The sequence below is a fragment of the Nicotiana attenuata genome, unplaced genomic scaffold, assembly GCF_001879085.1.
Source record: "Nicotiana attenuata strain UT unplaced genomic scaffold, NIATTr2, whole genome shotgun sequence".
Taxonomy (NCBI): domain Eukaryota; kingdom Viridiplantae; phylum Streptophyta; class Magnoliopsida; order Solanales; family Solanaceae; genus Nicotiana; species Nicotiana attenuata.
This window is the reverse complement of record NW_017671917.1, coordinates 58639-73924: the sequence shown is the minus strand read 5'-3', so window position 1 is coordinate 73924 and position 15286 is coordinate 58639. Positions and strand designations below refer to the sequence as shown.

At 41.0% G+C, this 15286-nt stretch overlaps 1 protein-coding gene across 2 annotated transcripts; it reads right to left on the bottom strand.

Moving 5' to 3' along the window:
* Positions 1-7756: 7756 nt before the first annotated feature.
* Positions 7757-11638, bottom strand: LOC109210876 (serine/threonine-protein kinase SAPK2-like). 2 transcript variants are annotated; one of them, XM_019374352.1, is made up of 9 exons: positions 11001-11638; positions 10797-10871; positions 9965-10066; positions 9229-9282; positions 9048-9140; positions 8872-8964; positions 8691-8795; positions 8444-8542; positions 7757-8184 (listed from the first exon to the last, which is right to left on the bottom strand). In XM_019374352.1, exons 1-9 carry the CDS (start codon positions 11118-11120, stop codon positions 7909-7911), a joined length of 1017 nt encoding a protein of 338 aa, XP_019229897.1. In that variant the 5' UTR covers positions 11121-11638; the 3' UTR covers positions 7757-7908. The 2 variants fall into 2 exon arrangements, with proteins under 2 accessions (XP_019229897.1, XP_019229898.1); XM_019374353.1 differs by having other exon boundaries at positions 11009-11099.
* Positions 11639-15286: the final 3648 nt, after the last annotated feature.

Sequence of the window (15286 nt, the reverse complement as noted above, 5' to 3'; positions counted from 1 at the left end):
TTTTACCGCTTTCCTTTAAGCTAAAGCCACAGAGAACGTCTTGCCTGAGTTTGTTCTGATGTTCTTCTATACATTTGGCATGCATATTGTTACGCGGCGCCTTCCTGAGATTCCTTGGAAGGGCGACGTAAGGCTAGGCAACTGATGTTAGTGCAGTTGTTGTCCGCCAACTGAGGTCCCCTCCGTACGCTAGACGAGATTGTCAGTGCCGTACGGGAAAACTAATGTCAAGAGCAATTGAGAGAACAGAAATGAGAATTCAAAATGAAAGAAAGCTTGATTGCATTAATGAAAGCTATTACAGAAAAGCAACGTGGTGTCGAGGGGGAGAGACACCAGTACAGAGAATTGCTTGCTTGATAGAAAGTTTTGATTGCTTGATCCCCCCTAATAGTACTTAAAGAAAATAATCCAAAGTTACAAGACTAGACTTGATTAAGCTAGAGAAACATAATGGAAGTACATGAAATAAAACTACTCTATATTTACAATGAAAATGACTTAGTTTCCTATAAGGCAGCAGCAGGTCCGTTGTCAGCAGCAGTGTCTTTGGCATCACGGTCTGCGCGCGCGGCGCTGTTGGCTTCTGCCTACGGCTTGGCGCTCGCGAGGGATATTGGTGGGGCGACAGAGGCACCTGCGCGCTTGTTACTTGGCGCGGCCAAGACCACGGGGCCGTCCTTGGCGCTAGGCATTGGGAGGTTCGCTAGGACGCCACGGGGCGCGCCCAAGGGGTCATGGGGCATGGCTGGAAAGCCGCCCATGACATTCTCCCCCACCTGAGTTGGCGACGTCCTCGGCGCCTTACTTGCAAAATAATCTTCAATGAGGCTCTTGTAGGCTTTGAGGTTTGTTCCCCTCTCCCAAGTATTCTCTTCTGCATCACAGCCCTGCCATTTCACCAAAAACTCTTGGTGATATTTCCTTGAGGCATGAATCACTCTGTCATCAAGGATAGCTTCAACACGCCTTTTCCCGGTTGAATTGGGACCTCGAATACTGGGTATTGTGAGCTGGCTCCTTGAAGGATCCTCCGTGTCTTCCCGAAAAGGTTTCAGGAGACTGACATGGAAGACAGGATGAATTTTCCACCAAGCTGGGGTATCCACCCGGTATGCAACCTTCCCAATACGCTTTTCAATGGACAAGGGTCCAATGTATTTTTGCAATAGGCGAGGGTCATGGACCCCTGCAAATAAGTACCGCTTTGGAATTTTGACCATCACTTTGTCTCCTACTTGATATTCAACAAAGCGACGATTCTGATCAGCATGCCTCTTCATCCGCTTTTGGGCTTTGACAAGGTAGCTCCGCACTATCTCCAAATTCCGCCTCCACTCTTTTGAGAAGCTGGCAGCTCGAGGAGATTTAGCCATGTTTGGTGCATTCACAGTGTGTGGGAGTAGCGGTTGCTGTCCGGTAACAATTTCAAAAGCGCTTTTGTTGGTACTAGAGCTCTTTTGTGAATTGAAACACAGTTGAGCAGCATCCAGAAGCTTCACCCAATTCTTCTGCGATCCGGTTACAAAGTGGCGGAGATATTCCTCCAACATACCATTGAACCGCTCCGTCTGGCCATCAGATTGCGGATGAAAACTTGAGCTGTGACTCAATTTTGACCCAAGGCACTTGAAGAGTTGGGTCCAAAAGTTGCTAGTGAAGCGTGAGTCGCGGTCACTAACAATGTCTTTGGGCAGGCCCCAATATTTGACGACATGAGAGAAGAAGAGTCGAGCTGTATCTTCTGCTGATATATATTGTGGGGCTGCAATAAAGGTGGCATACTTGGAAAACCGGTCCACCACAACCAAGATGGTTGTGAGATCTCCGACCTTGGGCAATCCGGTGATGAAATCCAGGGAAACGCTTTCCCAAGGTCTCTTTGGGACAGCGAGTGGTTCCAAGAGTCCCGCTTGTGTCAAGCGGTCCGACTTGTCCTTCTGGCATACTAGACAAGTCTTCACATACTGAGCGACATCATCGGCCATTTGAGGCCAATAATAGGCACGACGAAGTAACGCCATGGTGCGTTCTTCACCGGGATGGCCGGCCCACAGAGTATCATGACATTCCGCTAGAAGAGTCCTCCGCAAATCTCCTCCTTTAGGAACATAAAGTCGGTTCCCTTTTACTTTCAGAAAACCATCTTCCATGTAGAACTGGCGAGTCTTGCCCTGTCCTACCAAATCAACCAAATACTGAGCAGCAGGATCCTTGATGAGTAGATCCCGTATTTGGTCCTTGATGGATGTGGCTACTTCGCTCCCCCTTAGGGTGGCGAGTAGGCACACCGATGCTAGATCAGCTCTCCGACTGAGCGCATCAGCAACATGATTGGTCTTTCCACTGCGATACTCCAAGTTGAAGTGGAATTCAGCTAGGAGTTCCTGCCACCTGGCCTGTCGACCGTTCAGCTTCGGCTGGGTCATGAAATGGCTAACAGCTGTGTTGTCTGTCTTGACCACGAACGGGGTTCCCAGCAGATAGTGCCTCCAGAGGCGCAAGCAGTGGACGACAGCCAATAATTCTTTCTCATGGGCGGCATAGCGCCGCTCTGCATCCTTCAGCTTCCGACTCTCGTACGCTACAGGGTGCCCTTCTTGTAGCAGGACTCCGCCGAGTGCATAGTCAGAAGCATCTGTTTGTACCTCGAACGGCTTGGCCAAATCAGGAAGGGCCAAGACGGGACTACTAGACATAGCCGCTTTTAATGCGTTGAAGGCCTCTGCTCTCCTTGGTCCCCAATCCCAAGGTGTGACCTTTTTGAGGAGTTCTGTCAATGGCACTGCGATAAGTGAGTAGTTCTTCACAAACCGCCGGTAGAAGTTGCATAGGCCAAGGAACGCCCTCAAGGCGTGGACATCCTTAGGTGTCGGCCAATCTGTGATGGCCTGGATTTTCTGTTGGTCCATCTTGATGCGTCCTTCCTCGATGACATGTCCGAGGAAATCAATTTGCTTCTGAGCAAAGGAGCACTTGGATAACTTTGCATATAGTTCATGTTCCCGCAACCGAGCTAGGACCTTCCGCAAGTGTACTAGGTGTTCTTCCAATGTCTGGCTATATACCACAATGTCATCTAAGTAGACCACCACAAATTCGTCGATGTACTCTCGGAAGACTTGGTTCATGAGAGTGCAAAACGTAGCAGGGGCGTTGGTCAAGCCGAATGGCATGACCAGGAAGTCGTACGACCCATATCTTGTCACACAAGTCGTCTTGTGTTCATCACCCTCTGCAATCCGAACTTGCCAATAACCTGTCTTCAGATCTATCTTGGTGAACACCGTAGCACCACCCAGTCTATCAAACAAGTCCGCCATTAGGGGAATAGGGTACTTGTTCTTCACGGTGATTTTGTTTAGAGCTCGATAATCCACACAGAGTCGCAGGCTGCCATCATGTTTCTTTTGGAATAGAACAGGGGACCCATATGGGGACTTGGAGGGTACAATGATCCCTGTATCTAGCATTTCCGTCAATTGTCTCCGAAGCTCGGTGAGTTCGGGTTGTGACATTCTGTAAGGCGCCCGGGCAGGTGGCTTCGCGCCCGGCACCAACTCAATTTCATGGTCCACAGTGCGCCTAGGCGGGAGCCGCTTTGGCATGTCTTGTGGCATGACATCTTCAAACTCCAGTAGTAACTCCTTCACGGGTTCAGGAATGGGACCCGAGGAGCGTTCTATATCTTCAATGCAGAGGGTTGCCAGGAACGTAGGTTCATTCTTTTTGACCCCCTTCTTCAACTGCAAGGCCGAGATGTTCTCAACGGCCATCTTCATGGGCAGGCACGGGATAATGCAGGGCTTGGCCCTATTGGTACCCATCATCAGTAGCATGTCTGCAAATGGTACAGGCATGGTGTTGGTTTGCCTTAGGAATTCCAGCCCAACAATCAACTCGAAGTCATCTATGATCACCACTCGCAGGTTGAATTTTCCTTAGTAAGGCCCAAGCTTCACCGGTACTTCTTTAGCTATTCCACCCACTGGCTGGGGAGGTGAGTTGATAGCCTTGACGCTACCTTTACCTTTCCCTACAACTAGTCCAAGGCGCTCCACCTGAGTCGAGGCTAAGTAGTTGTAGGTAGCACCCGTGTCTATCATAGCCCGAATGGGCTTGCCATTCACCTTCATCTCGACGAACATTAAGGTCCTCTCTTGTTTAAGAGGAGTCTCTTCATTCGCCTTCTTTTTCCCTTTCCTGGAGACGGGACATGAGTCATTCTTCTTACGAATACCAGCACTGGTCTCCGCTAGTGCCTCAGAAATGGAACTCACAATTGCATTGAAGGCACCTACTGGTTCAGTCTGGTCCGCATCGTCTGAGTCGTCATCAGTCCCATCATCAATAGCCTGATGGGCATTCATCTGTGCATGTGGGCACTCATTGTTCCAATGTGGACCGCCGCAATGACGGCATCCTGAAGGAGGCTTTCTCGCCCGATCATTGTTGTTTGACGCAGCACTGTTGCTGCCGGAGGAAGGAGCTCTAGATTTGTTTGAGTTCCGATCTCCCCCATTTTTGCTAGGACCACCACCGCTAGGCTGGCCCCCTTTGAACCCTGCTCGGGCAGGCGGCTGAGGCCTGTCCCTTCGAGCTTCCATTTGATAGTCCCCAAGGCATTCAGCTGCTTGGATTGCCTTGGGAAGGGAATCTACCCTTTGTCTCTGTAGCTCCACGCGGGCATAAGGTTTCAACCCTTCCATGAAGGTGAAGAGTTTGTCCTTATCCCCCATGTCGCGTATGCTGAACATGAGTGCGGAGAATTCTCGCACGTAGTCCCGCACTGATTTTGTCTGGCGGAGTTCCCGTAGTTTTCTCCTTGCATTATATTCAACATTCTCGGGGAAGAACTGCAGACGTATAGCTGCCTTCAGTTCGGCCCATGTCTCGAGAGCATCTTCACCGGCCTTGATGGCTTCGTACTTCACACGCCACCAGAGTTTAGCATCACCCTGAAGATACATGGCAGCAGTTGCTACCTTCTTAGCTTCCTCCAGATCCCCAACAGCATCGAAATACTGTTCGACGTCAAAGATGAAGTTTTCCACTTCCTTGGCATTCCTAGCTCCACTGTATGGCTTTGGCTCAGGAATTTTCAGTTTCTTTGTCGCGGAAGCGGAGTTCACAGCACCTCCGATTTGGTTTCCACCTCCTCGGAGTAGGCCCTGTAAAGCAGCGTTGACAATATTGAGTTGGTCTGTCAATTTGTCAATGGTTTGTTGCATGGCAGTCACCTTTTCTGCCTCTTGTGCCCTGTGGGCTAAATCCTCGGTGCGCTCCTGTTGGAGCCCCTCGAATTTCTCAAAGATTTCGGCTGCCTCTGTGGCTGCCGTCTGCCGGTCTCCCTCGGAGTCGCGACTGATGTTTTCAACGTCAACTTCGACCTGAAGCACCCTGCGGTCCAGGTCGTCCAACCTTTGCAGTAGGCTGATTCTTAGTTCAGGCACCGTATCCACAATAGGCCGCAATACCTCAACCGTCCTTTCGAGGGTCGCAATGCGGTCCCCATGATTTACCATGGTCAGAAATGGTGGTATGTCAATACGTTCCCTCGTCCGATGTCGAGCCTAGGCTCTGATACCAACTGTTACGCGGCGCCTTCCTGAGATTCCTTGGAAGGGCGACGTAAGGCTAGGCAACTGATGTCAGTGCAGTTGCTGTCCGCCAACTGAGGTCCCCTCCGTACGCTAGACGAGATTGTCAGTGCCGTACGGAAAAACCAATGTCAAGAGCAATTGAGAGAACAGAAATGAGAATTCAGAATGAAAGAAAGCTTGATTGCATTAATGAAAGCTATTACAGAAAAGCAACGCGGTGTCGAGGGGGAGAGACACCAGTACAGAGAATTGCTTGCTTGCTAGAAAGTTTTGATTGCTTGATCCCCCCTAATAGTACTTAAAAAAATTTATCCAAAGTTACAAGACTAGACTTGATTAAGCTAGAGAAACATAATGGAAGTACATGAAATAAAACTACTCTATATTTACGATGAAAATGACTTAGTTTTCTATAAGGCAGCAGCAGGTCCGTTGTCAGCAGCAGTGTCTTTGGCATCACGGTCTGCCCGCGCGGTGTTGTCTGCGCGCGCGGCGCTGTTGGCTTCTGCCTGCGGCTTGGCGCTCGCGAGGGATATCGGTGGGGCGACAGAGGCACCTGCGCGCTTGTCACTTGGCGCGGCCAAGACCACGGGTCCATCCGTGGCGCTAGGCATTGGGAGGTTTGCTAGGACGCCACGTGGCGCGCCCAAGGGGTCATGGGGCATGGCTGGAAAGCCGCCCATGACAATATACTTGAACATTGTCGTTCTCTGAAGATAACCTGTATATATGCAAAGATATTGAGTTCCCGTCTTATGCTACCTACAAACGGAATATTGTTGAAAAATCGTTGTATGGGACAAATTTAGTACGAAAACAATGTTGTCTTGGCATATTCAATGGACACAATGCTATTTATAAAGGTCAGAGATTTCGCCACTAAAACTCAACATTGACAAAAAAAAAACATCTAATTCCAAATTCAGACAATTCACAGTTCGATGCGCCTTGTGAGCTTCTAAAAACTAGAAAATAAATATGACCTTTTAACAGTTGAGTTAGGCAGATTAAAATATAATGCAAATTTAGAGAAAATTGTTGAACGTTGTTGCCAACACCAATTTATAGTACTATACCTTTAACACTTGACTTAGACCGGATTAACTTTCATGCAGTCAATATAATGCAAATTTAGAGAATATTGTTGAATGTTCTTGCCAACACCAATTTATAGTACTCTTATTTTCATCTTAAAGATTGCTTATTGCAGTCAAACCTCTCTATAACAATCTCGTTTGTTCTTATATTTTTTGGCTTTTATAGTAAATGGATGTTATACACCTATAACAGCTGACGTTAAAATATTTTTTAGCTGTTATAGATAAAAATTATTCAAAAATCAATTATTTTTTCTTTTTAATGTTACTAAAAGATAAGAAAATCATTCAATATTTAAATCTCAAAAGATATGCATATTTCACTAGTTAAATATTGAAGAAAGCTAATACATTATTAGTAAATTCATTACTAAACATATACATATTTAAACTCTAAGGAGGACGTTTTAAAGCTGCCTACAAAAATAAATTCTTTCAAGATTGATGGAAGAACTTTGTAATTGTAGCTTGTTTCGTAGATTTTATTCTCTTACTAATATAACACTTGAATTGGCGAACGATTGTGTCCAAATTTTCAGCAAAAAAGTATCCAATAGCTTTTCCTTGAAGACAATCTAAGAGCTTAATAGTTAAATTTTCTATCTAAATATTTTTTGAAATTTGTCCAACGAAAAAAATATCATGTGCAAATCTTCAAATCTTATACATTATGCAAGATAGAACTTTGTTTAGTGGAATAGATTGTGTGCATATTTTTAGAATTATTAGTAATATTAAAGATTCTATATGGCTATTATAGAGGAATAATTTTACAAAGAGCGTTCTACTATAAATATGATTGTTGCTATTATAAGGGTAAAATATAACTTAAAAATTAATTCCGAGAAAAACTTGACTTTTGTAGTAAATTTACTGTTATATTAGAATGATGTTATAGAGAAATTTGACTGTACTCCATATATTTTGGTTCCAAAAGTTAACGTTTTTCTGAAACCTTCTCTTTTTTCTCTTCTACATCTGTTATTTTCGCTTATCGTACAACTTATCTAGTGCCGAGAAACTTCCTAAAATTCTACTAGGCCAAGGCTCCAGAAGTAGTAAACACATTTTTACCAAGTTAAAAATATAAGCTATCAGAGATTTACTGGGTGAACTCTGAGTCTGAGAGTCAGTTCCGAAAAATACAGCACATTACACATTAGTTTCTCTTTTCACCCTTTTGGTAATTATACTATTGTATACATTCATCACAATTGACCAACAAAATCACCACTATTTTCAATTAAATCTTCAATATCAGCTTCATCTAATTCATCAAGTTCCATACTGCCCCAGAAAGAATTTGTTCCACCCTTTGATACCTGCAAAGGAACTTTAGCCTCTTGTATTATTGCCAGAACTTCTTCCATACTTTGGGAGGGGTTATTTACATCGACGCATTGGTAACTTCCTCCTTCCATCAGTTCCACTGGCAAGTTCTTCAAAAACCACGGATGCTTTGTAATTTCCGGAATGGTTATTCTCTACAAAAAGAATCAGCAAATCACCACCAATATCATATTATGGTTTAGGCACATCCGCAATAGTGAGGTGCGCTATTCGTTCTTACTAATCATGAAACACAAGTGCAATTTTATGGAAGGAAGAATAAGGGAGGGCCTTTGGTGGGATTGAACCTTTTGTCTAAGTAGAGTATATCGAGTCAATGAGGTAATTTCTGGACACAATACATGAACTACTCTGTGATCCACATCTTTATTAGAGGAATTGATGATTTATTACCTTTTCAGGGTCTGCCACAAAAATCCTGGATAAAAGATGGCGGCATTCAAGGGAAATTTGGACTTGTTCGGGAATTGAGTAGCGAACACTGAGTATTTTCTGTCACAGAAACTAGTCAATCATAATGCTGCAGTATATTGCACAATGCTAGACACTTGCATTAATAGAATGATCCGTTTAATGCACTAAATTGATAAACAAATTCGGAGTAATCCACTAGAAATCTAGTTATGTTGACATCACTTACAGCAATAGTCTTTGTAATGTTGTTTGGATCGCTTGAATCTTGAAATGGATAAGCTCCAACCAACATTACATATAAGGTGACTCCACATGACCAAACATCTGCAAGCTATAGTTTCAAGAAATGAGTATATACGAGAAACGTTATGGAAAATTTCAGCAAGGAAAGAAGAAAGAAGTAACACCTTCCCATCATATTCTTTCTTTGTTAGGATCTCTGGTGCTACATAAGCAGGTGTCCCTACAGTGGACTTAGGTTGAGAATGAAAGACAGTTGACTGCAACAAGTTTAGCAGTTAAGAATATGTACTTAAACCTTGAATAGCAGCAAGAATTAAGACTTGAGAAAAACATCAGTAACCTTGGAGTACCCAAAATCACATATTTTGACACGTGGTGCAGCACTTCCGTCAAGTAAAGTGTTTTCCAATTTGAGATCTCTATGACAGATTTGCTGCAAGAGAATACCAGAAACATATACTAAGTGCCAAGGAGAACTGAATTAATGAAGTTCACAGAATGAGAAGTATTTGATTCTGTACCATGAAATGGCAGTAGCTGACCCCCGATATCAGTTGTTGAAAGAAGAACCTTGCCTGAGTAAAATATAAACATAAGCAAACACTCAGCTGACTTTAAACTAGAAAACAGTCTGCTCGGAGAAACTGCACTGAGCATTATTATAACAGTAAAATTGCACTTTTACTTTGATATATATGCGTAAAGTTGCTGCCATGTGACCAGGAGATCATGGGTTCGAACCGTGGAGACAACCTCTTGCAGAAATGCAGGATAAGACTGCGTACGATAGACCCTTGTGGTCTGACCCTTCCCCGGGCCCCGGGCGTAGCGGGAGATTAGTGCACCGGGCTGCCCTTTACTTTGATATATATGCATAAACACATGACAGTAATAAACTTATAACACAGCAACGGACACTTCTATTCCTAAAGCATACTTTGTGGTTTCAACTTAAAAGATGGCATTCTTGGAAGATAAGAATTTAGTTTCACTCATTAACGGACCAATGACTTGAGGCTGTTTACTGTTCTGCCTCTAACCAACAATGTAAAAAGCATATTACCCGGTGGATCTCCCACATCAAAGGACCATATGAATGCCATAGTAGGCCACTACTGTGCCATGAATTCATTACATTGGTGATAAAATTAATAGAGCTGCGAGCAATATACAGTTTCATCGTTCTAGTCATGACTAATTGCAGGAACTGGTATAAGCATCATTTTTTTGAACAAGTGGTACAAGTATCATTCTTACCTCATCTTCATTAAATTTTCCAGCATTACAGATTCTCGCAAAGAGTTCTCCTCCGGAAGCATACTCCATTACTATTGCTAGATGAGTCGGTGTCAGCAAAACCTGTAAGAGTTAAGTCAATTCACGATTAAAAAGCAAACTATAAACAAAATTGAAGAGTTTACTTGCCACTTCACCTACATCATTTACTTTCTTTGATTATTATTTTAAACCAGCACAAAGACTCTGTAACAATCATTGTAATCCCATTAATTGTAAATTGCCATGATTAAATCGCCAAACACAAAATATCTGCAAACCATCAATTCCAGCTACTATAAGGAAAGGTTCGTTGGTTTCAATCTATAAGATGCCGAAGATTGCAGTTAGTTGCGAGCAGCAGGGTTCTTTGGTTGGGAAACAAGTTATCCCATGATTAATTATCCGGGATTGTTATCCCACCTTCCCATAGGATAGAAATAATACTACAGTCCCATACCGCGATTTATCCCAATCAATTGTGGGTTAAACTCGTCTCAAATTTAATTCCGGAATTAATTATCCCTTATCCCTCGTACCAAACGAGCTCTAAGTATCTTGTTACTACCATTAACAATTTACCAACGAAATCATCTGTTCCGATAATTAAATTTCATCACCACTTCTGATCATTAAGAAAAGGAGTTGATGCCATTTAAGAAACATGATCACATGGCTAAGAAAACAACTAAAAAGAGTTCCTTATAAGCCTCGATGGAAGCAATATTCAGTATCCCCATTGGAATCAACGCAAATAACAGAATAAATAAAAAAGAAAGATTCTTTCTTACAGTAAGAAGGAGAGCATACACACCTCTTTAAATCTGACTATATTTGGATGTTTCAATGATCTATGATTCATAATTTCCCTTTGAACGTGTTCATCTATCTGCAACCTCAAAATAAAAACATTTGATCAACACCAAGAACATATATTTACAAATACTTTAATGAAAAATCAAAATATATAACCGAATATGAAGTAAAAGTATCAAATTTAAGGTGGGAAAAAAAAAACCTTTTGACCTCTTTCAATAAACTTGACAGCAAAGAGCTCTTTGGTTTTCTTGTCACTAACAAGCTTGGCTACCCCAAAATTACCAGAACCCAACTCCTTTACTATCTCATAACGCTCCATAATCAAGGAAAAAAATATAAAATTTAAAAAGGGAAAAAGGGGTTTAATCTCAAATTGTTCAGAATTCAGAAAAAATCTCTCTTTTTTCTCAAAAGTCTTGCGTATATTGACTTACTGAATTGATAATATAAATATTCAAAGGTAAGAGAAAAGGGGTTCAAAATTTTCATAAATTAACTACTTTTGTTATCACTATCAGTATCAGCTCAGTGGGTAAGAAAGAGAAGCCTGTTTAGTAAGATATTTATTTACTTAATTACTGGGGTTAAAGGTTTGAGTTTCGGACATTGAAGTGAAAGAGAGAGAGAGAGAGAGAAGAATTTGGATAGACACGTATAATGAAACGAAGTATAGAATAAAGTAAGTATATGACAAGACAACTTTCTTGTCTTGTCGGTAATATTTGCAGGAAAGTTGCTACTAATTGTGATTTTGGTAGGTCAATAATTCTTCATATGTAAATGTAGAAAAAACAACACCAGGTGTTAGATGTCGGCTAAGAAAGGAGATGAGGTGGTGATGAATTAGGAAAATGTAGAGTAAGGTTAAGAAATAAAAAACGAGCATGTGAGCCGTGCATGCTATTTATTCGGACGGCTAGAATAAAACGAGATCGATCGATGAAGCGTACGGATTTAATCTTAGCTCACTAACGGTTTGGGCCACCTGAAGAGCTTATAACCGATTTGGGCCTAGATTCTTATATAAGTAAAAATTGCACGAGGTGCCCTATTTGGTCGCCCCCATTTAACTTATACCTATTTTTTTAAAATATTTTAACTTGTACCCACTTTTTAAACAACTTCAGCCCCCTTTCTCATCCTCCTTCTCCTCCTTCGTTTTCTTCTTCTTCTTCTTCTTTCTTCTACTGTTGTTGGTGCTGTAATGAAACTTTAGTTCATGGGATGATTGCCATAAGTATGTTTATCAGATTATTTAAAAATAAATTATAAATAATTACGTAAGTTAGTAAACAATAATTTGTGAATATTTTCACGTAATTCTGTTCTTTTCACGTTTGTTGTTTCCAAAATTTATGATTTAGATATTGTTGGCAATCAGATTATTTTATAGTAGTAATACACTATGAAAGAATAAGATGATTATTTATCTAGTATGTTAGAAAGCTTTTTCAAAAACTTCATCTTATATAGTGCTGAAGTTTTACAAATGAACTAAATAACTTCAGCATCTTCTGCTGAAATTTTTGAAAAAGCTTTATGACAAAACTAATGAATCCAGGAGACAAAAAACTTCAGCTTAATAGTGCTGAAGTTTTTACAAATGAACTAATAACTTCAGCATCTTATCTAGGACAAAAAAACTTCAGCCCCGTCTACTAGAATGCTGAAGTTTTGCGTGATTGCCTTTGCTACTTCAGCCCCGTATGCTGAAGTTATGCGAAAAAGTGGGTACGCTTGCAAATTTTTTTACAAAGCGGGCACAAATTAAAACGTGACCCAAAAAGCGGGTATAGATGCAAATCTCTCATCCCATTGTTTTACATTATAACTTGTAGCCAAAAACAAATAACATATGCTAACCACCAAATATTTTTTGAGCGGCCCTTTGTCCCTTCTTCGCTCTCTAGTTCTTCATGTAAAACTCAACAAAAACTAATCTTCACCTCCTAAAATATGAAATCTAATTGTTAAGACTCGCAAGCAGTTGGCGAACTAAAAATACAAATAGGTTTTTCTCCGAAGGGGTAAAAGTTTGCTTCTTTGCTCTTTTCTCTGTTCAGTTCAATGTTGGGTTTCTTCTTCTACTCTTTTTATTGAGGTATTTCTTCAATTTCGCTAGTTGAATAATTAGTCTTTCTTTGTTTTTCATGGGTCTTCTTTTTTTAATGGGTTTACCGACAGATCTACGTATTTTGTGCTTGATTCTTTGGGTTTGGCTCATGATATGGTGGGTTCTTATCTTGGCCAGTGAGTTTTGAATAAAAGAAAATTTGTGTTTGGTCTGGTCTGTTTAGGGTTGGTTATGCTTGAACTTGGGTGTTAGGAACAAGGATGGTAAGGAAATATTTCTTAAATCTGGAAATGAAATAAATTTTCTGTTTTAAATTGGAATTAATTTGTCTTTTGAAATGCTTTTGTTCCGAAAATATTCTTTCTTTTAAATCTCCAAAACAAAGGAAAGCATTTCACTATCAATACCTAACATAGAAAAATTAAAGGGCCTAGAACTCTTCCTCATCGGCGACCTTAGACATTGCCGATCACTATCAACACCTACAAATCTCTTTTTCTTTTTTTTTTTTTTGCTCACCGAAAATGACCCAAAGACTAAAAAATTCTCACGGTTAAAATTGTATAATCAATGTATATATATTTTATAGTTAGTGTATACTTTATAAAAACTCAAAGTGTATACATATACATAAATTATACAAAAGATACACTAAATATGAATTTATTGTAAATGAGACACGCTAATTATTCATCTCATATACAAAGACCTTTAGAATCCATGGCAGCAATAACCACCTGCACAGATACACTTCACCCTTCACTTCTTCACAGCAAATGCACATAAATTCATCCCAAAAGAATCATGCCGTTTCAACCTCCAAAATTAGGGGTGTGTATTCGATTTATCGATTATTTTGACCCTTATCGATTACCGATTTGTACATATGCTTATCGTTATCGTTTCAATAAGGTTTCGATTTTTTCGATTTATCGATTTTTGGGGCTTATCGATTCGGTTATCGATTACGCCAATAAAAAAATTTGCGGGATTCCACGGAAAGTATATGACTATAAATCTAGATAGGTTGCTTCCAATAGACCCTCGGCTCAGAAAATTAAACTACATTAATGGTGCAAAATGTCTATACACTCTTGATAAATACTTATTTAAATTCAAATAGAAAATTAGTGTAACTGTTTTAGAAGTGTTCTGTTTTCTTGGCATTCAACACGTGTCAACTTCCTTCGAGTGTTGCCACTCGAATCTACATACATGGGTCAACCTTGTCCGTCTTCGTAGCATTCGTTCCTAGCTCAGTCATGTCATCCTCTTTAGCCATGTTCATCCTCTTCACTACTTGAGGCTTTCAGCCACAGTATTGCAAAGCAAAAAGGAAAGACATTTGCAAAATGAGTTTTCGAGAAGATTCCGTAAGCTCTGCGGAGGGGTTGCTTCGAAAGCCATTATTGCCACCAAAAGGGAAAGACATTGCGCGGACGAGTTTTAGAGATGATTCAGCTAGCTCTGACGAAGGGCTTATTAGGAAGCCACTGTTGCATACTGGAAGTTGGTATCGAATGGGCTCAAGACAATCCAGCAATAGCATGATGGAATCATCGGCCCAAATATTAGTGTTTCCAGAAAAGGCCGTCTATGAACTGCATTTTTTAGTATATCTTATCGGTTTATCGATAAACCGATAACCGAAGAGGACGAAATCGAAATCGATAACTCGATAAGGAATGTCACACTTCCCTTATTACATATCTACCCCGAAGGATAATGTATAAGGGAGTTTTTTCATTTAAAGTGACATTATTCGAAATGGGATGATTTATTTATTTTTAGAGTCGCCACTTGGGATAGGATTGACTTTTGGTGTCCCAAGTCACCGATTTAACTTGAATCCCAAATCGAGGAAAATTTCGACTTCCCAGTTGGAGTCTGCGAACCAGAAATTCTGAATAAGAAATTCTGTTGACCCGAGGGAAGGTGTTAGGCACCCCCGGATCCCGTGGTTCTAGCATGGTCGCTTACTTTATTATAAATGGCTAAAACCTGATTTTTATACATGTCATCCTATAGTGTAAATTTTAGAATTATTTACCGCTTTTAGTTAAATTTTTTAAGAAAGTGAACGTCGTTTAAAAACGTGTTTTTGGATCACGTCACATGAAATGCACCCGGATCCTCGACACATTTCTATCCAACGTTTTGGGATTTGGATTTGGGTCGCATGAAATGCACACCCGTATTTAGGAAGGTAAATTATTAAAAGCGTGCCTAAAGCAGCTAACGTGTTATTAACTTCGCGGGAGGCCGTGAAAATTCGCTAAACGGCACGTCCCGAATTCTAAGTATTTTATTATAAGCATTTAAAGAGGGCCCCGCAATTTATGCATTTTTGTTTTACGGGACGCACCTCATTTATTTTAAAAGATATCCTAAAGCAAACTATGATTTTCTAT

What these genes read in the sequence shown, in the direction of transcription:
- LOC109210876 (XM_019374352.1), bottom strand. Translation starts at nt 11,120, where the DNA reads ATGGAGCGTTATGAGATAGTAAAGGAGTTGGGTTCTGGTAATTTTGGG. An exon ending in GAAAATTTAATGAAGATGAG is followed by an intron (nt 9,283 to 9,964) that starts GTAAGAATGATA and finishes TATTTTACTCAG; the next exon opens with GCAAGGTTCTTCTTTCAACA. An exon ending in TCAGCTACTGCCATTTCATG is followed by an intron (nt 9,141 to 9,228) that starts GTACAGAATCAA and finishes ATTCTCTTGCAG; the next exon opens with CAAATCTGTCATAGAGATCT.